This window comes from Salvelinus fontinalis, chromosome 2, assembly GCF_029448725.1.
Source record: "Salvelinus fontinalis isolate EN_2023a chromosome 2, ASM2944872v1, whole genome shotgun sequence".
Taxonomy (NCBI): Eukaryota; Metazoa; Chordata; class Actinopteri; order Salmoniformes; family Salmonidae; genus Salvelinus; species Salvelinus fontinalis.
In genome coordinates, this window is record NC_074666.1 from 37,835,911 (window position 1) to 37,860,931 (window position 25,021).

The window sequence follows — 25,021 nt, forward strand, 5'->3', positions numbered from 1 at the left end:
AAATCATGAAGGAGCGCTCAGAGATGAGTTAGGTGTGTGACCGTTAAGAGGTTATTGCCTGTAATATGTGCCACTTTTAGCCACTTTTCTTCAGCCCAGAAGCATGGCAGAGATGCCTTTAGCAAAATGTAGAGTTGCGTTTTGTTTTCTACAATGAACAGATCATGCAAACAGATCTACAGTATATTGTCAACAGTGCTTTGAGTGATCTATCATCTCCAGCTCCTTATGATTGTTTTGTTGTTAGGTAGAGGAGGCTATACTTGTGATTTTTGAACTAATACATGGGTGGAGTCACACACACAGTTCTCTCTCTCACGCTCTCTCTCTCTACTCTCTCTCACTCACTCAGCAACCTACCCACCTACAAATACTGTACGTAAATAAAATCGCTCTGCCTTTATCTTCCTTTGTCTCCTCTTGGTCAGATCAATCTGGACGCACGGAGGATCAGGCTGCTGCGTCTGCCGGAGGGCAAGGCCTCTCCATCGGGGACCACCTCCAGACAGACTGTCTATGAGGTGTGCGTCTGTCCCAATGGGAAACTCTTCCTCTCACAGGCCGGAACTGGCTCCACCTGCCAGATCAGCAACAACGTCTGCCTCTAGAACACATACACACAAAAATATCTACACGCACACGCACACACACAAGCACTGAAACATACACACACATGTATACTGAAACACACACACATTGAAACACACATACACATTCTGAAACACATACACATAAAAAATACACATATAGATCATACCGACACACATGATGCACAGTGTTATCAAACACACACAAAGAGAGAGAGAGACACACACAGAGACACACACACACACAGAGAGAGAGAGAGAGAGAGAGAGACACACACAGAGAGACACACACACACACACACACAGTGTTCTGTCCCTCCTAACAACCCTCTGGCAGAAACTGAGAGGGATCCTCCTGCGATTTACAAAGAGACACTCAGAGTGACAATGTTCTGTTCGCTGTCCTGAAGACAATTTCAGTACCAGAATCACTAGGGTGATCACCCACATTTAGAAACCCTGCAATATCCTGCCATTTTACACTCTTTGCTTCAAGTCATCTACCACACATGTAGTGATAGAGAAAGCTCATTGCTATTTTGTTCTATGATTACATTTTTCCAGTTTGTTAGCAGTTCTAACAATATTGTCTCTTGTTTTGAAACAGGAAGTGTGTGCCAATAGTGTTTTCTTTTGTGAATGATTATGATTGTCAATGTGTCAAGATTGGTAACACTTGCATATCATGTCAATTCACGTCAATGTCGACTTTATAGAATCATGAAGAGAACAACAGCAGCACAGAGTTTTAACCCACACAGCTAAGGGAACATTATGGTAAACATTGAGTATATCTCAATATATACCATAGAGTATATACTGTATATATACCATAAATACCATAGAGAGCATATCTGCAAATCTGTGTATGCGACCAATAAACTTTGATTTGATGGAGATGTGATGGTCTTCATAGGTGATCACCCTACCATTTCCTCGTACTGGGACTGAACCATTGTGACCCACTCTGTTCAAAGAGGGGAAAATTGTGCCTGTGCCTTATATCAATGCACTTGTGGCAAGGAGAAGCACATCACACAGACTTTCTTTTGTTAATGAGTACATTTGATTTTTCCTTTCGGTTAAATCCGTTTTGTGTGTAGAGGATGGGAATGCAAAGATATCTCTGATTCACCCAACTGCATGCACCCACACCCTCTTTCTCCCTCTTCTTTTCTCATATTTTTTCAGTGATTTAATCCCTTTGACAAGAATATTTGGGCCAACATATTGGTAAACACATGTTTTTTTTGAGATATAAGCGAGAGAGTCATTTTTTTATATAGTTTATCTGTAAATACACAATCACATCTGTGTGTGTCAAGGACATATCTTCGATAAATTGAGAATATGCTCTTTTGCAAATTAAAGCTTTTATATATCATGTGTTTTTGTAAAAAAAAAAGATTGAATAAGTAAACATCTTGATATTCTACAGGTACGCATGTATAGTGTACAATGTTTGCCTTTTGGGAGAAGTGATATTGCTTTTTCGTTATGTTGGTCCTCTTCTTTGTGTGAACTTCTCACATGCTGAGCTCAATAGTACACATGAATACTAGCCCATTTTGTTTGGCAGTTGGGGGTGAGGTCTTTGCATTCCTCGTGTGTTGTATGGAATTTGTTCTACTAAGAGTTTTTTTTGCCTTTTATCGATTGTGTATTTGGCTCTACTTGTTCAATGATGCTCAGAGTAACCGACACACAAACCAAAAAGTGGAGGGGCCCCTACTATGACTTGATACGTAGTCATCTTGTACAGTACTCATTGAGTACTTGTCCTTAGCTCCCATACACTGCAATCCTCCTGAAGCGATCTGAAGTGAACAGTGTCTTTGTTGAAGTTTATTAGAGAGAAAATGGATGTACTCAAGTCCACTTTGCCTTGCATTGACGTCCTCTTCCTTTACTCCATTTCAATGGGGCTGTTTGCCTCAGCTTAGACCACTCGTTATCAGCGCAGCCTCCCTGCTGAGGAAAGCAATACAGTCTCCAGGAGGGTTTTTACCGCTGGGTTTTTACAGCTCTGTCAATGTTGTGCTACTGTATATTCAAGAGATGTTACGTTTTGTATTAGCTCTGTAAAACGTTTTTTGTTTCTCCACATAAAAGCCTTTTATTAATTTAGATTTCAGACGCACACACTGTAAAATGCCACTGAGTATTGCTGATAGTATATAATAAACTAAATGTCAAGATGACTGAAGCATTTCCCCAGGCATATTGAATTTGGTCTGTTTTATACAGTTATTGTTGTCTGAAAAGCAGATCAGTTGTCCCAGACTACAGCATTCTTATATTTCAGTGTTCTGCACCATGGAAAAGTTATGACACAGACACACACAAAGTGTACAAACCTGAGTGTGTCCAGTGCTAATTGACTAGATCAGAGGACTGTATCAACACCACTCAAATTAAGTTTAACTCCCCTTTTCCTCTTCATTATAGTGAGACAGACTGTCCAGAGTGTTTGATGTGTGTTTTGATTGGTTAGGAACTGGGCAAATGGCTGCCGTGAGCCTCATTAGTGAGTATTTGCTAAGTGCCGGTCACTGGTTGCCTCTGCCACAACCCCAATAACAGACTAAGGATTGCAAATCATTAAAAGCGGCCCTAGTCCTCTACTACTCTCCTGTCCACTGCACATACATGTCATTCTGACTCCAGTTATTAGATAGTCTCTGTTTGTAATTCTAAAACAACATTTCCAAACCCCAGTCCTCGAGTACCCCCAACAAACTCACCTGATTCAACTCATTGAGGGCTTGATGACTAGTTGACAAGTTGAATCAGGTGTCCATGTCCGGGGTTACAACAAAAATGTGTGCTGTTGGGGGTACTCAAGGACTGGAGTTTGGAAACAATGCTCTAAAATATATACCCATCAATGACTCAACAGTGAACCCTTGACCGGGCCTTTCCAATGTCAAGGTTGTCTTTTATGAAGAGGAGAGTCCGATTTCAGATGCTTCCATGTCGGTTGATTGGACAGTCACTCTCATGACAGTGCTTCTGGGTACACAAACAAATAACCATTATTATGGAGGACTTCCTGTAGAATTATTCTAATGAGAGACACTGTTAATCTTTGCCTTCGTTCAAGTCTGTCTTCTGGCCTTCTGAAAGAAGATAAAGGATCTTATATAGGATGGGGGACTTAAGAATCAGATTTTCCAAAAGTGCTTGATCAAACACAGTTCACACTTAGCTTCAGAAGGATTATCTAAGACCCTTTACATGTTTTGTGAGATAATTTCCCTGCAACTATAGCAGAAAAGCTAACTCAAAAGTCTCATAAGGGTCCATCATTTGACAATAGCTACAGTATGTTTCCTTTAACTGGTCCAGTGATTTTTGGTCAACATTTAGAAAGTGACAATTGCCTGCTAGGGTGTGTTTCTATTTAACTTTCTTTTAAAAAAAGTGTTTCCATTACCTATTTAGGAAAATCGCGCATTAAGAAATTGGTGACAGCCTGTATGCCCTTCCACCTGTTTGTTTTATTTCTCAGGTTGCCCGCAAAAGCCAGCATGGATAGAATGCAATAATTGACTAATATTTGCCATATTATATTCTGATGAAAAATTCTCATGTGCCAACGTATCTCCACGGTCCGTGCCATGGTGAAACTTGCACTCCTGTAGATCTGAAATAATTGGATGTTGATACTTGCCAGCCAACCAGAATAGCAAGGCAAAGTAATTCAGGAATTCTTGAAAGTCAGGACAATCATTGTCCTGTAAATCATAATTTATTCAAAAACACAGTTTCCATCATAATTTTTCCAATAAAGAAAGTTAGACAAAGAAAAATACACCCCTGTCGAACAGATAAAAAATGTGTCAATCTTTAGAAAATGAATCCTATATCTGCCATTTCCATCATCACAATTTCTACTTTTTTTGCGACATTGTTGAATTAACCTGGAAATTGAAACCTTCCTAGTGGCTGTCTGGCAGTGGTACTCTTATAGACTAAGAGTGAAAGACATCTTCAAACATACATAGTTTCTCTGTGATGGGGATATAATTATACATATTCAATAGGCTAACCGCCAGTGGCTCAAGACACAGAATGATATATATCAGAGCTACCATTTTGTGGGTGTTCTAAACGCTAGCTATGTGTTGTCTCTCACACCTCTCCAGTTGAACGAGATCTAATGAGCTAAAAGCAGGACTTTGAGTGCCATGATTATTATATTCTAATTTGCAAAATGATGTTTTATGAATCTTTAATTCATTAAAATGGCTGTAAACACTAGTTGATTGACATATGACATATTTTGCGTGTTTCTGAGATATTTAGTTGCACAATTTTTCTGAGCTGAGTGTAAGTGCATTCTTGTGTAATTTAATTTGTTTTAGTTCTTAGCTTAACAAGCATGTGTGACGTCATGTCTTGAGGCGATTTTGAACAGCATTACATGTGAAAGGAGCACAAAATGTTGATGAGGTTATGAGGACAAAACGACACTCACAATCAATAATTTTTTCACTTCGTACCTTGCTTTGGGTTTGACATTAGGGGTCATTCTCTCATGTGAAAATAGTGTGCAGCTTGTCATTTTGAACGAGACATTGGTTACCTACCCTCTATTCAATCAAAAGAGGATGCTTATTTCATATTTTAAGATACAGATGTGATAAAACGCTTTCAGGAGTGATAGCTGTGTCATCCGTGCTCGAGTATGAGGTATTCATTTAGTTCACATACATTTATTTAGTCCTCTTTGAAAAGATTCAATTACGATTAAAACACATTTTTGCAAAGGCTGAGAAGTCATTGTAACATTTTGTTCTCGTTTTTTGTTTGTTTTCACCATGATGTAAATGAAGAAGATCCTCGCACATTCTATGCAAAACAAATGGATATAGACAGCATTGTAATAATGCGAATACGTGTCAGTTAACTATCTTACATTTATTATACTTTCTGTATACAGTTTGTATTTATGAATTGAGTTGCAATCTAAAATGTATCAATAAACTTATTTAAAAAATAATTGCTTCATTTGTGTGCATATTCACTCTTCTGTCCGTCAGATAATTGTTCTACGTAATCTCCCCACGCTGTGACGGGGGGAGAATATAAGAGTACATGGCCATTAAGGCCTGATTGTTCTTCAAGATGTTCAAACGTTCATAATGAACAGTAGGTTCAAATAATAAATCACAGTGGTTATGGAGGGTGCAACAGATCAGCACCTCAGGAGTAAATGTCAGTTGGCTTTTCATAACCGAGCATAGCATGTCTGGTGAACAGGTCAGTGTTCCATAGCCACAGGCAGAACAGTTGAAACTGGGTCAGCAGCACGACCAGCCAGGAGTTATCAGTCCAGGTAGTCCTTAGGCAGTTAGACAAAATGGTTGTCATATGATGTGCCAATCTGAATGATTCTCTTGTGCCATTTAAGTAAAGAGCACCATCACCTTGTATTCATGACAAAAATGCGCCCTTTGAAGGGTGTACCAATCACTTCTAAATAAACAGAAACAGTCATGAAAAACAGAAACAGTTTCACAGTCATTTATTTGAGGACATGTATGAATATATAAAACATAATCTGGAACAACATGTAAAATACTATTGTTTAAACGTACTGTACTTTAATAATAGGCTATAGTTATATGGGTGCAATTGAGCCTCCATGCTCTGGACACTACGCAGTTACTTATGTAGTCGTTTTGTGGGACACGCTGTATATTGTAAAATTTGACTGCACTAACAGACCACACATAATTTAATATGTGTGGTCTGTAAGTGCAGTTTTTAACCTATGACTTATAGCTAACGGATTTTCTAATGTTGCTAGCTTAGTTGCTAGATGTTGATAGAACTGCTTAGTAACCAAAAAGGAAAGAAATTGTAAGTATTAGATTATACGAAAACAGATGAATGTTGTCAAGCTTTACCGTATCAAAATTGTAGTCATCTGACAGGGGTGTTTTGCCCAATCTGCAAAAATGTATTTTTTACTTTGAACCATGATCTTTTTTACATCTATCACTGCCCTTATAAAAAAAGATTGCAGTCAGAGTGCAGTATAACTGCAGTACAATTCAGTATAACTTCAGTTAGAGTGCAGTTTAACCTTTCTCGCCCAGGGGTTCCGCTAGCGGAACACCCACAACATTCCGCTGAAATTCGCAAAATTCCAAAATATTTTTTCGAAATATTTAACTTTCACACATTAACAAGTCCAATACAGCAAATGAAAGATAAACATCTTGTGAATCAAGCCAACGTGTCCGATTTTTAAAATGTTTTACAGCGAAAACACAACATATATTTATGTTAGCTCACCACCAAATCCAAAAAAGCACAGACATTTTTTCACAGCAAATATAGCTTTCACAAAACTCACAAATAGAGGTAAAATCACTAACCTTTGAACATCTTCATCAGATGAGTCATATGACATCATGTTACACAATATATTTATGTTTTGTTCGATAATGTGCATATATATATATTTAAAAAATCTCAGTTTACATTGGTGCGTTACGTGCAGTAATGTTTTGATTCCAAAACATCCGGTGATTTTGCAGAAATACTCATAATAAATATTGATAAAAGATGCAAGTGTTATTCACAAAATTAAAGATAAACTTATCCTCTATGCAACCGCTGTGTCAGATTTCAAAATAAACTTTAAGGAAAAAGAATAATCTGAGAACGGCGCTCAGAGCACAATCCAGCCAAAGAAATAGTCGCCATTTTGGCGTCAACAGAAGCTACAAAAACACTATAAATATGCACTTACCTTCGAATAACTTCATCAGAAGGCACTCCCAGGATTCCAAGTTCGACAATAAATGACTGAAAAGTTCCATAAAGCCCATCATTTAGCCACTTGTTGTTAGCATGTTCAGCCCACGAATCCATTTTCATGACGCACGAGCAATCCCTCCAGACAAAAACTCAAAAGGTTTCGTTACAGGTCGTAGAAACAAGTCAAATGATGTATGCAATCCATATTTAGGATGTGTTTAACATTAATCATCAATAAGGATCCAACCGGAGAATTTCATTGTCTGAGGAAAGAGCATTGGAACAAGAGCACTCTCTCTCGCTCGCGCGCAAAATGAGACTGAGAATTTCTGAAGAAAAACTCAGTAAAATAGCTTCTATGAGCCCCTCCTTTATAGTAGAATCATATAACCAAAATCTAAAGACGGTGACATCTAGTGGAAGCCCTAGGAAGTGTTTGCTTATCCATAACTATATGGGTTATCATTTGGCACTGTTTTGAAAATCGAGTTCTTCTCAGGTTTTTGTCTGCCAAATGAGTTCTGTTCTACTTAAAGAAAGTCAAGAGGAAGCAGTGGAGTGAGGTGGATATGTTCCATACCATGAAGGACTGCGGGGCAAGGTTTGGCTATCCGCCAGGCTGCCAAGGATTGGCATCTTTTGTACTTTAGGAGATTACCAGGTGTATGTGAATTTTATCTGCTAATAACAGTTTTCTTTTCTTATTCTCCAAGGTGCATGGTGTACCTCAGCAGACAGGTGGACAGGCTGAGTGGCCGGGTGACCCGTGGTTGTCGCAATGGACCACCCACATTTCTTGCATCAGAGGATGAAAATTCTCTGGTGCAGTACTGTATCTACTGGGCCAGCCATGGGTTCCCCTTCACCAGACAGAAGCTGATGAAATACGCAGACAAAATATTCAGGTATTTGGTGTTCTATGTGTTTATGTAGAATGCTGGACTAACTGTTCTCAATGTGGGTGATGTAAATGTGGCTGTACATGGTGATGCCAAAATAAACATTTTCATCCTGGATGGACAATTTTATATTCAAATTAAATCAAATCAAAATGTATTTGTCATGTGCGTCGAATACAACAGGTGTAGACCTTAGTGAAATGCTTACTTACAGGCTCTAACCAATAGTGCAAAAAAGGTATTAGGTGAACAATAGGTAGGTATGGAAATAAAACAACAGTAAAAAAACAGGCTATAAAAGTAGCGAGGCTACATACAGGCTCCGGTTATTCAGGCTGATTGAGGTAGTATGTACATGTAGATATGGTTAAAGTGACTATGCATATATGATGAACCGAAAGTAGCAGTACCGTAAAAGAGGGGTTGGCGGGTGGGACAATGCAGATAGTCCGGGTAGCCATTTGATTACCTGTTATCTTATCTTATGGCTTGGGGGTAAACACTGTTGAAAAGCCTTTTTTTCCTAGACTTGGCACTCCGGTACCGCTTGTCATGTGGTAGTAGAGAGAACAGCCTATGACTGGGGTAGCTGGGGTCTTTGACAATTTTTAGGGCCTTCCTCTGACACCGCCTGGTTTAAAGGTCCTGGATGGCAGGCAGCTTAGCCCCAGTGATGTACTGTACCGTACGCACTACCCACTGTAGTGCCTTGCGGTCGGAGGCCGAGCGATTGCCGTACCAGGCAGTGATGCAACCAGTCAGGATGCTCTCGATGTAGCAGCTGTAGAACCTTTTGAGGATCTCAGGACCAATGCCAATTATTTTTAGTTTCCTGAGGGGGAATAGGCTTTGTCGTGCCCTCTTCTTGACTGTCTTGGTGTGTTTGGACCATTCTAGTTTGTTGTTGATGTGGAACTTGAAGCTCTCAACCTCCTCCACTACAGCCCCGTCGATGAGAATGGGGGCGTGCTCGGTCCTCCTTTTCCTATAGTTCACAATCATCTCCTAAGTCTTGGTTACGTTGAGGGATATGTTGTTAATCTGGCACCACCCGGGCCAGGTCTCTGACGTCCTCTCTATAGGCTGTCTCGTCGTTGTCGGTGATCAGGCCTACCACTTGTGTTGCCTGCAAACTTAATGATGGTGTTGGAGTCGTCTGAGCACGCACCCCTGGGGAGCTCCAGTGTTGAGGATCAGCATGGCAGAGGTGTTGCTACCTACCCTCACCACCTGGGGGTGGCCCGTCAGGTAGTCCAGGATCCAGTTGCAGAGGGAGGTGTTTAGTCCCAGGATTCTTAGCTTGGTGATGAGCTTTGAGGGTAATATAGTGTTGAACGCTGAGCTGTAATCAATGAATAGCATTCTCACATAAGTGTTCCTTTAGTCCAGGTGGGAAAGGGCAGTGTGGAGTGCAATAGAGATTGCATCATCTGTGGATCTGTTTGGGCAGTATGCAAATTGGAGTGGGTCTAGGGGTTTCTGGGATAATGGTGTTGATGTGAGCCATTACCAGCCTTTCAAAGCACTTCATGGCTACGGACGTGAGTGCTACGGGTCTGTAGTCATTTAGGCAGGTTGCCTTGGTGTTCTTGGGCACAGGGACTATGGTGGTCTGCTTGAAACATTTTGGTATTACAGACTCAATCAGGGACATGTTGAAAATGTCAGAGAAGACACCTGCCAGTTGGTCAGCACATGCCCGGAGCACACGTTCTGGTAATCCATCTGGCCCCGTAGCCTTGTGTATGTGCACCTGTTTAAAGATCTTACTCACGTCGGCTATGGACAGCGTGATCACACAGTCGTCCGGAACAGCTGAGGCTCTCATGCATGCCTCAGTGTTGCTTGCCTCGAAGCGAGCATAGAAGTGATTTAGCTCATCTGGTAGGCTCGTGTCACTGTGTAGCTCGCGGCTGTGCTTCCCTTTGTAGTCTGTAATAGTTTGCAAGACCTGCCACATAAGATGAGCGTCAGAGCCGATGTAGTGTTATTCAATCTTACCCCTGTATTGACGCTTTGCCTGTTTGATGGTTCGTCGCAGGGAAATGCATGATTTCTTGTAAGCTTCCGGATTAGAGTCCCGCACCTTGAAAGAGGCAGCTCTACCCTTTAGCTCAGTGCGAATGTTGCCTGTAATCCATGGCTTCTGGTTGAAGTTTGTACGTACAGTCACTGTGGGGACGACGTCCTCGATGCACTTATTGATAAAGCCAGTGACTGATGTGGTGTACTCCTCAATGCCATCGGACAAATCCTGGAACATATTCCAAGTCTGTGCTTGCAACACAATCCCATAGCTTAGCATCTACTTCATCTGACCAATTTTTTATTGACCGTGTCACTGGTGCTTCCTGCTTTAGTTTTTGCTTGTAAGCAGGAATCAGGAGGATATAATTATGGTCAGATTTGCCAAATGGAGGGCAAGAGAGAGCTATGTACGTTTCTCTGTGTGTGGAGTAAAGGTGGTCTAGAGTTTTTTTTCCCCCTCTGGTCGCACATTTAACATGCTGGTAGAAATAAGGTAAAACGGATTTAAGTTTCCCTGCATTAAAGTCCACCGCCACTAGGAGCCCCACCTCTGGATGAGCGTTTTCCTGTTTGTTTATTGCCGTTTACAGCTCATTGAGTGCGGTCTTAGTGCCAGCATCAGTTTGTGGTGGTAAATAGACAGCTACGAAGAACATAGATGAGAACTCTCTTCGTAGATAGTGTGGTCTACAGCTTATCATGAGATACTCTACCTCAGGCGAGCAAAACTGCAAGACTTCCTTAGATATTGTGCACCAGCTGTTGTATACAAATATACATAGACCTTACCAGAGGCTGCTGTTCTGTCCTGCCGATACAGTGTGTAACCCGCCAGCTGTATGTTATTCATGTCGTCGTTCAGCCACGCCTCAGTGAAACATAAGATATTACAGTTTTTGATGTCCTGTTGGTAGGATATACGTGCTTGTAGTTCGTCAACTTCATTATCCAGCGAATGTACGTTGGCCAATAGTACCGATGGTAAAGGCAGATTTGCCACTCTTTGTTGAATACTTACAAGGCACCCCGATCTCCTTCCCCGATATCTCCGTCTTGTTCCTGCGAATGACGTGGATGAGGGCCTCGTCGGGTGTCTGGAGTAAATCCCTCTCGTTCTGACTCATTAAAGAAAAATTATTAATCCAGTTCAAGGTGAGTAATCGTTGTTCTAATGTCCAGTAGCTCTTTTCGGTCATAAGAGACTGTAGCAGCAACATTATGTACAAAATGAGTTACAAACAATGCAAAAATAAAAAAAAAATAGCACGGTTGGTTAAAAGCCCATTAAACGTCAGCAATCCCCTCCGGTGCCATTGAACGCCGAAGGGTCCTGTTGAATACTGTCTCGGTCCCTACTGGGTCCCAGCACTGCCTCTCCTGGAAGCACCTCCTCCCTACGACCATAGGAGGACCCTCAGCCCTTGCTCCAGTCCCAGCCCTAGAAGAGCACCCTCTAATATTGTATTTATTTTCTATTGAACCTTTATTTAACTAGGCAAGTCAGTTAAGAACAAATTATTATTTATAATGATGGCCTACCCCGGCCAAACCCAGACGACGCTGGGTCAAATGTGTGTCGCCCTATGGTACTCCCAATCACGGCCGGATGTGATATAGCCTGGATAGTGGGGTGTGGGGGGGGGGGGGGGGGGGGCTGATAGTGAAGGACCTGGGGACAGACCGATACAGAAGACTCCCTGTGGTCGCCACATGCCTCACCAGGGAGGAATACACGTGCCAGTGGAAGGAGAGGGGTGAGAAGGCAAAGAAAAAGAGGGTCGGGTTGCCTCAGAACACAGGACATGAGAGGGCTGCCATGGATGAGACCAAGGCCATCGCCTCTGCTGGACCCCCCACTGGAACCACTCCTCACAGCTGCATCACCACCGCCAGTGCCTCCCAGTGTGCAACTCCTGTAGGAGCCTCCGGAGCCCGCAGCTGCAGAAAAAGGCCATGTGCCTGCTCTCTCGGCCACACCATCGTCAGCATCTCAGCCCCACCACTACAAACATCTGCTCCTCCAACTCATCGTCAGTGGTTTCGTCTACCACCACCACGATGCACACATCACCCCCCTGTCTGTCACCACCAAAGCGGCCTCCTCTGGACCAACCGCCTACTCCTTCTACCCTGGTAACATCACCACAGCAGCCTCGTGTGGTGTTCCTGCACCCAGCAATTCGAATACAGCCACCTCCACAGGTAAACAGATGTTGAAGTATGAAAAAGATTACTGTTTGTTATGTGTTTTATAGAACTGCAATGTGAAGCTGGATTTGAAGCTTGCTTTTATTGTGATTTCTGTGATAATATAGGGATGGTTGATGTAATTATTTGTTTTGTTTGTTTTCATATGCAATTATTTATTTGTAAAAAAAATGTCTAAAATAATATATATATTTATTCAACCCATCTTGTGTATTTCTCCTTTACTTTCCAAGTGCATCTCTGCAACACAAACTCCAAAAGAGTTTATTGTTTTTGTCAATGCACATCACTGAAATTAAAGTTTTATTTGATTTAAATTATTCATGCTAATTTATATTTTAGTATTAAACTATTAGCTACTTTCTCAAAACATAAGATTAATCTGTAAAACAAATTATGAGACATTATTTGCTTAAAACACTGAAAAATAAAAATGTTTAAGTCCACAGGATGGCAAACCGGGCTACGCAATTAAAAGTTGGAAGGCTAGCCACCTAGTCAACTATCTGATAAACACACAAAATTTAACGGATATATCTTGCAATTGAACAAAATAATAAGGTGGCCAATGACTGGGGATAGTATGCCGATACTATGGGATGTCTGTTTTAGCTAAACCACTTGTCAAAAAGCTAATAAAAGTAGCATTTCAACTGAAATATCAAACATTCTAATTGATAACCTGTTAGATAACATTTTTACGACACCAATAAATGGATGGCTTGATCACATGATAACACTATTGACGGTAATATATTTCTTAAACGCTGTTGAATATGCCGATAATACAGGGTTCCACGCTAGCAAGAAAGATTGTTTTTCATCACTTTCAAAGTATATTTACTTACTTTAAGAGGTTCTCCCACTCCATTTTTTGTGTCCTTAGAAAAACAGAATAATGTTTTCAGTGGTAGTAAAATGCAGCCAGCCATGTAGACGATTGGAGGACAAACAGGGCAAAGTTCTAGCAGACTGACTTTGGTCTTTCATCATGCCGCCTGGCGTGGTTGCTAAGGGATTTGTGACGCAACTGCAACCCCTACTGTATATAGACCAATAAGAAAAAGAGTTCCAAACCTCTCTGCCAGTAACAGCTAGTTTTCATTTTCCCCTCCCCACTCAGACCTCTCCCAGACAGTCCTAGCTAAGTTATTGCTTGAGAAATTCCTCTTAGCTAAGACAATTACAGTAAAGTACTTATTGTTACCCAGAAATGATTAGGTATTTAGATAAAAATGGCTGCATTGGACCTTTAACACCAGTTAAAGAACATCTCTCAGCATGAGTCCATTAAACACTTCCAAGGGGACAAGTGACAGTAAATGTTAAGTGGTTTTGTCTCTCACATAGTATACATTGGTGCAAAGTGGACTGAGAGAAATTACTGTACATTGACTAGGTGCTCCAACCAAGTGTCTAGGTTCTTGAATAGTTTAAAACTGCCATAACCATTCTGAAATGTGTATGTTGGTTTATGACCTATGACTTTACACTGTCAAGACTGATTTTTAAATTTAATTTATTTAACTAGGCAAGCCAGTTAAGAACAAATTCTTATTTACAATGACGGCCTTCCAAAAGGCAAAAGGCCTCCTGCGGGGATGGGGGCTGGGATTAAAAATTACAAAATTTAAAATAAATATACAACAAAACACACATCACGACAAGAGAGACAACACTACATAAAGAGAGACCCAAGACAACAACATAGCAAGGCAGCAACACATGACAACACAGTATGGTTGCAACACAACATGACAACATGGTAGTAACACAACATGGTAGCAACCTTACTGGGCACAGAAAACCGCACAAAGGGCAAGAAGGTAGAGACAACAATACATCACACAAAGCAACCACAGCTGTCACTAAGAGTGTCCATGATTGAGTCTTTGAATGAAGAGATTGAGATAAAACTGTCCAGTTTGAGTGTTTGTTGCGGCTTGTTCCAGTCGTTAGCTGCAGCAATCTGAAAAGAGGAGCGACCCAGGGATGTGTGTGCTTTGGGGACCTTTAACAGAATGTGACTGGCAGAACGGGTGTTGTATGTGGAGGATGAGGGCTGCAGTTCATATATCAGATAGTGGGGAGTGAGGCCTAGTGGGTCTTGCGACAGGTATACAGAGATGACCAGTTTACAGAGGAGTATAGAGTGCAGTGATGTGTCCTATAAGGAGCATTGGTGGCAAATCTGATGGCCGAATGGTAAAGAACATTTCGCCGCACGAGAGCACTCTTACCTGCCGATCTATAAATGATGTCTCCGTAATGTAGCATGTGTAGGGTGGTCATCTGAATCAGGGTTAGTTTGGCAGCTGGGGTGAAAGAATACCGATTACGATAGAGGAAACCAATTCTAGATTTAACTTTAGCCTGCAGCTTTGATATGTGCTTAGAGAACGACAGTGCACCTTCTAGCCATACTCCCAAGTACTTGTATGAGGTGACTACCTCAAGCTCTAAACCCTCAGAGGTAGTAATCACACCTGTGGGGAGAGGGGCATTCCTCTTACCAAATCACATGACCTTTGTTTTGGAGGTGTTCAGAACAAGGTCAAGGGTAGAGAAAATTTGTTGGACACTAAGAAAGCTTTGTTGTAGAGCATTTAACTCAAAATCCGGGGAGGGGCCAGCTAAGTATAAGACTATCATCTGCATATAAATGGATGAGAGAGATTCCTGCTACCTGAGCTATGTTGTTGATGTAAATTGAGAAGAGCATGGGGCCTAGGATTGAGCCTTGGGGTACTCCCTTGGTGACAGGCAGTGGCTGAGACAGCAGATTTTCTGACTTTATACACTGCACTCTTTGAGAGAGGTAGTTAGCAAACCAGGCCAAAGACCCCCCAGAGACACAAATACTCCTTAGCCGGCCCACAAGAATGGAATGGTCTACTGTATCAAAAGTTTTGGCCAAGTCAATAAAAATAGCAGCACAACATTGCTTAGGTTCAAGGGCAATGGCAACATCATCGATCATCGGAAACCAGATTGCATACCAGAGAGAATACTATAGACATCAAGAAAGCCTGTCAGTTGATTATTGATAAGTTCTTCCAACACTTTTGATAAACAGGGCAAAATGGAAATAGGCCTATAACAATAGGATCAGCTTGATCTCAACCTTTTAAATAAAGGACGAACTGTGGCTGCCTTCCAAGCAATGGGAACCTCCCCAGAAAGGAGAGACAGGTTAAAAAAGGTTGGAGATAGGCTTGGTGATGATAGGGGCAGCAACCTTAAAGCAGAAAGGGTCTAAACCATTTGACCCAGGTGGTTTTTTGGGGTCAAGTTTCAGGAGCTCCTTTAGCACCTCGGATTCAGTGATTGCATGCAGGGAGAAACTTTGTTGCGGGGCTGATAAAGAGACCTTGGATGATATGCTAGCTAAACAAAAGCTAAATTGCTTCCCACTTAATCCCTTACGATAACTTCTTATGAAGAAACAACTGTCATGAATTGTTGTGACAGTCATTTTCCATTTGGGAAATAATTAGTGTATGTAGGTCTCATGACAAGGGCCAAGAGTTTTGTTTTAATGTTGTTTGCTTAAAACGTCTCTAGGGTAGGGGGCAGCACTGGGAATTTTGGATGAAAAGCGTGTTAATGATGTCTGTGAGTATAACAGAACTCATATGGCAGGCAAAAACCTGAGAAAAAATCCAACCAGGAAGGGGTAAATCTGAGGTTTGTAGTTTTCAACTCATCGCCTATCAAATATAAAGTGTCTATGGGGTCAAATTGCACTTCCTACGGCTTCCACTAGATGTCAACAGTCTTTAGAACCCTGTTTGAGGCTTCTACTGTGAAGTGGGGGCGAATGAGAGGGGATTGAGTAAGGTCTCTCCCAGAGTGCCATCAGCTGACCATGCGCATTCACGTGAGAGGTAGCTTGCGTTCCATTGCAATTCTAAACACAAAGGAATTCTCCGGTTGGAACATTATTGAAGGTTTATGTTAAAAACATCCTAAAGATTGATTCTATACATCGTTTGACATGTTTCTACGGACTGTAACGGAACTTTTTGACTTTTCGTCTGCACCTAGTGATCGCGCCTCATGAATTTTGATTACTGGGCCAAACGCAAACAAAAAGGAGGTATTTGGACATAAATGATGGACTTTATCGAACAAATCAAACATTTATTGTGGAACTGAGATTCCTGGGATTGCATTCTGATGAAGGTCATCAAAGGTAAGTGAATATTTATAATGCTGTTTCTGACTAATGTTGACTATACAATATGGCGGATATTTGTTTGGGTTGTTTTGGTCTCTGAGCGCTGTACTCAGATTATTGCTTTTTCCGTAATTTTTTTTTTTAATCTGACACAGCGGTTGCATTAAGGAGAAGTGGATCTAAAATTCCATGCGTAACAGTTGTATCTTTTAGCAATGTTTATTATGAGTATTTCTGTAAATTGATGTGGCACTCTGCAAAATCACCGGATGTTTTGGAACTACTGAACATAATGCGCCAATGTAAACTCAGATTTTTTAATATAAATCTGAACTTTTCTGAATAAAACATACATGTATTGTGTAACATTAAGTCCTATGAGTGCCATCTGATGAAGATCATCAAAGGTTAGTGATTCATTTTCTCTATTTCTGCTTTTTGTGACTCCTCTCTTTGGCTGGAAAAATGGCTGTGTTCTTCTGTGACTTGGCTCTGACCTAACATAATCGTTTGGTGTGCTTTCGTCGTAAAGCCTTTTTAAAATCGGACACTGTGGCTGGATTTACAACAAGTGTATCTTTAAAATGGTGTAAAATACTTGTATGTTTGAGGAATTTTAATTATGGGATTTCTGTTTTGAAATTGGCGCCCCACATACCCTAGTGAAGTTGATGAATTATGTTTAGCTTACAAATATTTCTGTATGAAATGAAGCAGCAGCAGTATATGGTATATGTTTGGCTGATGCAGTTTATGCACAGCAATAGTTTATGGTCCAGTGGGAGTCTCTCATGCTTTACTTTTCTGTATAACTGAAACTTTCCTCGGGCTGAAAAAATGCAAATCAAACTTAATGATGTTGATAATAATTTGTGAATAGTAAAATGAGGAGCAAATTAATTGTACATGACCACACAAATTGTGGCTAATTGCATAGTGAAAGAGTGTGTTTTTATGCATATTATAAAATCATACAGCAGTTAACTTTTAAGTTGGCTGATAATTTAGCCAATAGATTACAAATAGAACTTCTTTTGAACTGGAAAATGGTCCTGCATTAAATATGCCATTGTCTAAATTGATAGCTCTGCCCGATTGCAAAAGCTCTGCCTCTTTAAATTTTCATGTAGTTTTTCTAACAGAAAACATGAAATGCTGTTCTGATATACATCTGACCTGTCCTGCAAATATTATTTCACACCCTAATTCGATGTAATGTTGTTAGACTCAATGAAGTCATCACGCTTCAATTAAGCTTGGTTTGCTGTGACAGCGAGGGACGTGGTTTGATTTTCTTGTTATCTGGGTCATCTCAGATGTCCAAAACACCCATTGACAATCAATTCCCTGTTGGCTTTAGTGAAATATGTATTAGAGGAGCACTTCACACTTATTTCCACAATATGGCAATCACATGTATAGGCTTTTACAACACTAATAAACATCATACTGTACATTCAAAACAACTTCTATTCAGACTACAAGGGCATCAACAGGTGGAGTTGCACAAATTCCACAGCTAATACAGACACAGAGCGACTAACAAATAGCCCTGATGTCACTCAGTGGATCATCAGCCTCTTTAGAGTTGCCCTCTCTGACACCCCCATTTAGATACAAGTCCAATTTACAATTTACTGTGGAGCCACAGTGGCCAAGTCATTTATCTGTCAACCAGGAGCGGCGGGAGATATGTCCTATATCCAGAGGCCAATATTCATGAAGGCTCTTCCTTGCTGTGCTGTAAACACACGGAGGAATGGGGGAGGGTGGGGGGTAGATGGGGGCAGAGAGTGAAGAGAGAGAGGGTGGGGGGGTAGATGGGGCAGAGAGTGAAGAGAGAGAGGGGGGGGGTAGATGGGGGCAGAGAGTGAAGAGAGAGAGGGTGGGGGGGTAGATGGGGGCAAAGAGTGAAGAGAGAGAGGGTGGGGGGGTAGATGGGGCAGAGAGTGAAGAGAGAGAAGGTGGGGGGGTAGATGGGGGCAGAGAGTGAAGAGAGAGATGGTGGGGGGGTAGATGGGGGCAGAGAGTGAAGAGAGAGAGGGTGGGGGGGTAGATGGGGGCAGAGAGTGAAGAGAGAGAGGGTGGGGGGGTAGATGGGGGCAGAGAGTGAAGAGAGAGAGGGTGGGGGGGGGGTAGATGGGGGCAGAGAGTGAAGAGAGAGAGGGTGGGGGGGGGGTAGATGGGGGCAGAGAGTGAAGAGAGAGAGGGTGGGGGGGGTAGATGGGGCAGAGAGTGAAGAGAGAGAGGGGGGGGGGGTAGATGGGGGCAGAAAGTGAAGAGAGAGATGGTGGGGGGGTAGATGGGGGCAGAGAGTGAAGAGAGAGAGGGTGGGGGGGGGTAGATGGGGGCAGAGAGTGAAGAGAGAGAGGGTGGGGGGGTAGATGGGGGCAGAGAGTGAAGAGAGAGAGGGTGGGGGGGGTAGATGGGGGCAGAGAGTGAAGAGAGAGAGGGTGGGGGGGTAGATGGGGGCAGAGAGTGAAGAGAGAGAGGGTGGGGGGGTGTAGATGGGGGCAGAGAGTGAAGAGAGAGAGGGTGGGGGGGGGGGTAGATGGGGGCAGAGAGTGAAGAGAGAGAGGGTGGGGGGGTAGATGGGGGCAGAGAGTGAAGAGAGAGAGGGTGGGTAAGAGAGAGGGAAGGGGGCTGTAGATCATGTTAATCATCCTAATCAGTGTCCAACAGGCCATCCAACACAAGCATTGTTACCAATTAAGGGAGGGGAGGTCTGCCAGCGAGTGCCTCCATGGGTGGGAATTTTGCTGTGTGTTTATGTTGTTTACAAAACACTGTCTCAGGGTCATGAATCCGTAGATATTTAAAGTTTTATGTATGGCAACAAAACAGGGGAGTGGTATTATATGTTAGCGTTGAATTGCTTTTTATTCAATTTTGCTTTTTATTCTTTTTTGAATTGCTCTTTTTATTCAACCTTCAAACCCTTTTTATGTGTAATTATGTGTTTTTAAGTGATGACTATTGTATGTTCTTGGAGATTTATAATCTGTGCTAAAACCAGTAACCCCTTTTCCGTTCCTTCAAGGTCACTGTATGAATAAAGAATTCATCATTGATTGCTCTGCTCAGGAACAATGGTAATGGTTTTATCGACTTTTATTCCTCACACCCAACGCTTGCTTTATTACAATTCCACCATGCTTTTTATTGAAACTGCAAGGCTGACCATCTAATGTTTTTTCCACCACTATGCTGCATCAAAGCATCATTCATCTCTTAGAAAGAGATGTTTTAGGCTTTGAATGCATTTCACAAATTTTCTGTTTGATAAAATACTTCTAGTATAGCACTTCTTACATTTTTGGTTGGTTTTTCTTTTCAAATCAAATCCAAGTATATTTGTCGCGTGCACCGAAAACAGTGAAAGGCTTACTTACAGGCTATAACCAATAGTGCAAAAAAGGTATTAGGTGAACAATAGGTAAGTAAAGAAATGAAAACAACAGTGAAAAACAGTAGCGAGGCTACAGTAGCGAGGCTACATACAGGCACCGGTTAGTCAGGCTGATTGAGGTAGTATGTACATGTAGATATGGTTAAATTGACTATGCATATATGATGAACAGAGAGTAGCAGTAGCGTGAAGAGGGGTTGGCAGGTGGTGGGTGGTGGGACACAATGCAGATAGCCCGGTTAGCCAATGTGCGGGAGCACTGGTTGGTCAGCCCAATTGAGGTAGTATGTACACATGTACATGAATGTATAGTTAAAGTGACTGTGCAAATATGATAAACAGAGAATGGCAGCAGCGTAAAAGAGGGGTTGGGGGAGGAGCACACAACGCAAATAGTCCGGGTAGCCATTTGATTACCTGTTCAGGAGTCTTATGGCTTGGGAGTTAAAACTGTTGGGAAGCCTTTTTTGTCCTAGACTTGGCACTCCGGTACCGCTTGTCATGCGGTAGTAGAGAGAACAGTCTATGACTGGGGTGGCTGGGGTCTTTGACAATTTTTAGGGCCTTCCTCTGCCAATTCCTCTGAAATAATTAGGTCCTGGATGGCAGGCAGCTTAGCCCCAGTGATGTACTGGGCTGAGGCTGAGCAATTGCCGTACCAGGCAGTGATGCAACCAGTCAGGATGCTCTCGATGTTGCAGCTGGAGAACCTTTTGAGGTTCTGAGGACCCAGCAAATTCTTTGTCGTGCCCTCTTCACGACTGTCTTGGTGTGTTTGGACCATTCTAGTTTGTTGTTGATGTGGACACCAAGGAACTTGAAGCTCTCAACCTGCTCCACTACAGTCCCGTCGATGAGAATGGGGGCGTACTCGGTCCTCCTTTTCCTGTAGTCCACAATCATCTCCTTAGTCTTGGTTACGTTGAGGGATAGGTTGTAATTTTGGCACCACCCGTCAGGTCTTTGACCTCCTCCCTATAGGCTGTCTCGTCATTGTCGGTGATCAGGCCTACAACTGTTGTGTCGTCTGCAAACTTAACCTGTCTAGGATCAGCGTGGCGCTAGCGGCACACCCCCCCCCCCCCCCCCACTGAAAAACCAGTGCCGCGAAATTCAAAAAAAATATTTTTTTTAAATATTTAACTTTCACACATTAAAGTCCAATACAGCTAATGAAAGACACAGATCTTGTGAATCCAGTCAACATTTCCGATTTTTAAAATGTTTTACAGGGAAGACACAATATGTAAAGATGTATATCTATTACCTAAAAACACATTAGCATAATCCACCATCTTTTATTTGTCCACCAACACCAGTAGCCATCACCAATTCGGCTAAACTAAGATATTTATAGCCCCTAACCAACAAAAAAACTCATTAGATGACAGTCTGATAACATATTTATGGTATGGGATAGGTTTTGTTAGAAAAAAGTGCATATTTCAGGTAGATGGCATAGGTTACAATTGCACCCACCGTCACAAATGGAATAGAAAAACTACTTAGAGCAACGTGTTTACCTACTTACTAATCATCAAACATTTCGTAAAAATACACAGCATACACGAATCGAAAGACACAGATCCTGTGAATACAGACAATATTTCAGATTTTCTAAGTGTCTTACAGCGAAAACACAATAAATCGTTATATTAGCTTAGCACATAGCAATTAGCAGCCCAGCATTGATTCTAGCCAAAGTGAGCGATAAAAGTCAACATCGCCAAAAGATATTAATTTTTTCACTAACCTTCTCAGAATTCTTCCGATGACACTCCTGTAACATCACATTACAACATGCATATACAGTTTGATCGAAAATGTTTATATTTAGCCACCAAAATCATGGTTAGACAATGTGAAATGTAGACAAGCTGGTAAAGAAAAAGTCCTTGCGCCACTTAGACAGTGATCTACTCTTATACATAAATACTCATAAACGTGACTAAAAAATATAGGGTGGACAGGGATTGATAGACAATTTAATTCTTAATACAATTGCGTTATTACATTTTTTAATTTATCCTTACTTTTCAATACAGTTTGCGCCAAGCGAAGCTACGTCAAAAAACATGGCGTCCTAAGCCACTAAAATGTTTCGACAGAAACACGATTTATCATAATAAAAATGTCCTACCTTGAGCTGTTCTTCCATCAGTATCTTGGGCAAAGGATCCTTTCTTGGGAGGAATCGTCTTTTGGTGGAAAGCTGTCCTCTTGCCATGTGAAAATGCCAACTGCGTTCGGGATGAACTGAAAGCGTGCCCACCTATTCACAGCGTTAAAGAAATAAATGTCCCAAAATCGCACTAAACGGATATAAATTGCTATAAAACGCTTTAAATTAACTACCTTATGATGTTTTTAACTCCTATAACGAGTGAAAAGATGACCGGAGAAATATGACAGGCTAAACTAACGCTTGGAACAGGAGAGGGTCGGTGTCCTCCACGCGCGTTACGCAGCAAGAAAAGACTTGCTAGCTACAGGGTTTTTTCATTTGTAGTGCCTGTGAACGCGCAATCGACCCCATTGGAATCGTCATCACGGAAAGGCATCCAGGGGAAGACGTAAGAAGTGTCCGTATATTCATAGCAAAATCAGTGCCCTTTTAACTGACTTCAGAAGAGTGGCCAACATTTCTGAAATCTGAATCCATGTCAGGGAAATTGCTGTAGAATGGGCTCTGTTCCACTTAGAGACAAAATTTCAACTCCTATAGAAACTATAGACTGTTTTCTATCCAATAATAATAATAATATGCATATTGTACGATCAAGGATTTTGTGGGAAGCCGTTTCAAAAATTAGCCAAATTAGCATAAATAGTCTAAACAGCGCCCCCATCCCCAACAGGTTAATGATGGTGTTGGAGTCGTGCCTGGCCATGCAGTCGTGGGTGAACAGGGAGTACAAGAAGGGACTGAGCATGCACCCCTAGGGGCTCCAGTGTTGAGCATCAGCATGGCAGCTGTGTTGCTACCTACCCTCACCACCTGGGGACGTCAGGAAGTCCAGGATCCAGTTGCAGAGGGAGGTGTTTAGTCCCAGGATCCTTAGCGTAGTGATGAGCTTTGAGGGTACTATGGTGTTGAACGCTGAGCTGTAGTCAATGAATAGCATTCTCACATAAGTGTTCCTTTTGTCCAGGTGGGAAAGGGCAGTGTGGAGTGCAATAGAGATTGCATCATCTGTGCATCTGTTTGGGCAGTATGCAAATTGGAGTGGGTCTAGGGTTTCTGGGATAATGGTGTTGATGTGAGCCATTACCAGCCTTTCAAAGCACTTCATGGCTACGGACGTGAGTGATACGCGTCTGTAGTCATGCATTCTTGGGCACAGTGACTATGTTGGTCTGCTTGAAACATGTTGGTATTACAGACTCAATCAGGGACATGTTGAAAATGTCAGTGAAGACACTTGCCAGTTGGTCAGCACATGCCTGGAGCACATGACCTGGTAATCCGTCTGGCCCCGCAGCCTTGTGCATGTTGACCTGTTTAAAGATCTGAGATCTGTTTATAAATCTGCCTGTCTTCTATTGGTTGAGATGCACTGCATACGTCTTCCCCTGGGAGTCAGCGAATAGTGAGAATTGAAATGGAGTTGCTAGGCAGAATTGAGAGGTTATAAATGGCCTGGGAACGTAGGGTCCGGCCTTTGTTCACTTCGCTCTGACGCAGGAAGGACCTCTGGCTGTGGCTCTAGAACGCTCCGGTTATAGGCCTTAGATATATCCGGCTCTGTTTTTATTACATATAGGTGTTAAAGAAATCGAGGCTCTGTTCTAGGTCCTGCCTATAAATGGGCATGATACGTATTAGTATACATGCACGTCATACACCTTCCCCTGGATGTCAAGAGGCGGTGAGAGAAGAAATGGAGTGTTTATCTTGGTCTGAAGTGGAATAAATATATATATTTTTCAATATAGTTTAATATTGTGTTTCTGGCTATTGTGGCAAGCTAATATAACGCTATATTGTGTTTTCGCTGTAAAACACTTAAAAAATCGGAAATATTAGCTGGATTCACAAGATGTTTATCTTTCATTTGCTGTACACCATGTATTTTTCAGAAATGTTTTATGATGAGTATTTAGGTAATTCACGTTGCTCTCTGTAATTATTCTGGCTGCTTTGGTGATATTTTTGATGGTAGCTGCAATGTAAAACTATGATTTATACCTCAAATATGCACATTTTCGAACAAAACATGCATTTATTGTATAACATGTTATAAGACTGTCATCTGATGAAGTTATTTCTTGGTTAGTGACTAATTATATCTATATTTGGTCGGTTTTGTGATAGCTACCTATGCGGTAGAAACATGGTGAAAATATGCCGTTGAGTCTTTGGCTATTGTGGTTAGCTAATAGAAATACATATTGTGTTTTCGCTGTAAAACATTTAAAAAATCGGAAATGATGGCTGGATTCACAAGATGTTTATCTTTCATTTGCTGTATTGGACTTGTGATTTCATGATATTTATATGCTATTATTTACTTGTGGCGCTATGCTAGGCTATGCTAGTCAGCTTCTACTGATGAGGATGCTCCCGGATCCGGGATAGGTGTTAAGTAAAGGTTAAGAAAATATTTACCAAATAAACAAAAACAAAAAAAGTTATAATAAAATAACAATAACGAGGCTATACCGTGTCAATGTGTGTTGGTACAGGTTTGTCAAGGTAATTTGTACATGTAGGTAGGGGTGAAGTGACTATGCATAGATAATAAACAGTGAGTAGGAGCAGTGTAAAAAACAAATGGGGGGGGTCAATATAAATAATCCGGTGGCCATTTGATTCATTGTTCAGCAGTCGTATGGCTTCGGGGTAGAAGCTGTTAATAAGGAGCCTTTTGGTCCTAGACTTGGTGCTCCGGTACCACTTGCCGTGCGGTAACAGAGAAAACAGTCTATGACTTGG

The 25,021-nt window shown here is 41.7% G+C and overlaps 1 protein-coding gene across 2 annotated transcripts in view; it reads left to right on the forward strand.

Moving 5' to 3' along the window:
- Window positions 1-5,592, forward strand: part of LOC129818137 (delta-sarcoglycan-like) — a 317,531-nt gene extending 311,939 nt beyond the window's left edge. For both annotated transcript variants that reach the window (XM_055873769.1, XM_055873777.1), the window contains exon 8: window positions 429-5,592. In XM_055873769.1, coding sequence (XP_055729744.1) covers window positions 429-608 — 180 coding nt within the window. In that variant the 3' untranslated portion in view covers window positions 609-5,592. The remainder of the gene's footprint in view (window positions 1-428) is intronic.
- Window positions 5,593-25,021: the final 19,429 nt, after the last annotated feature.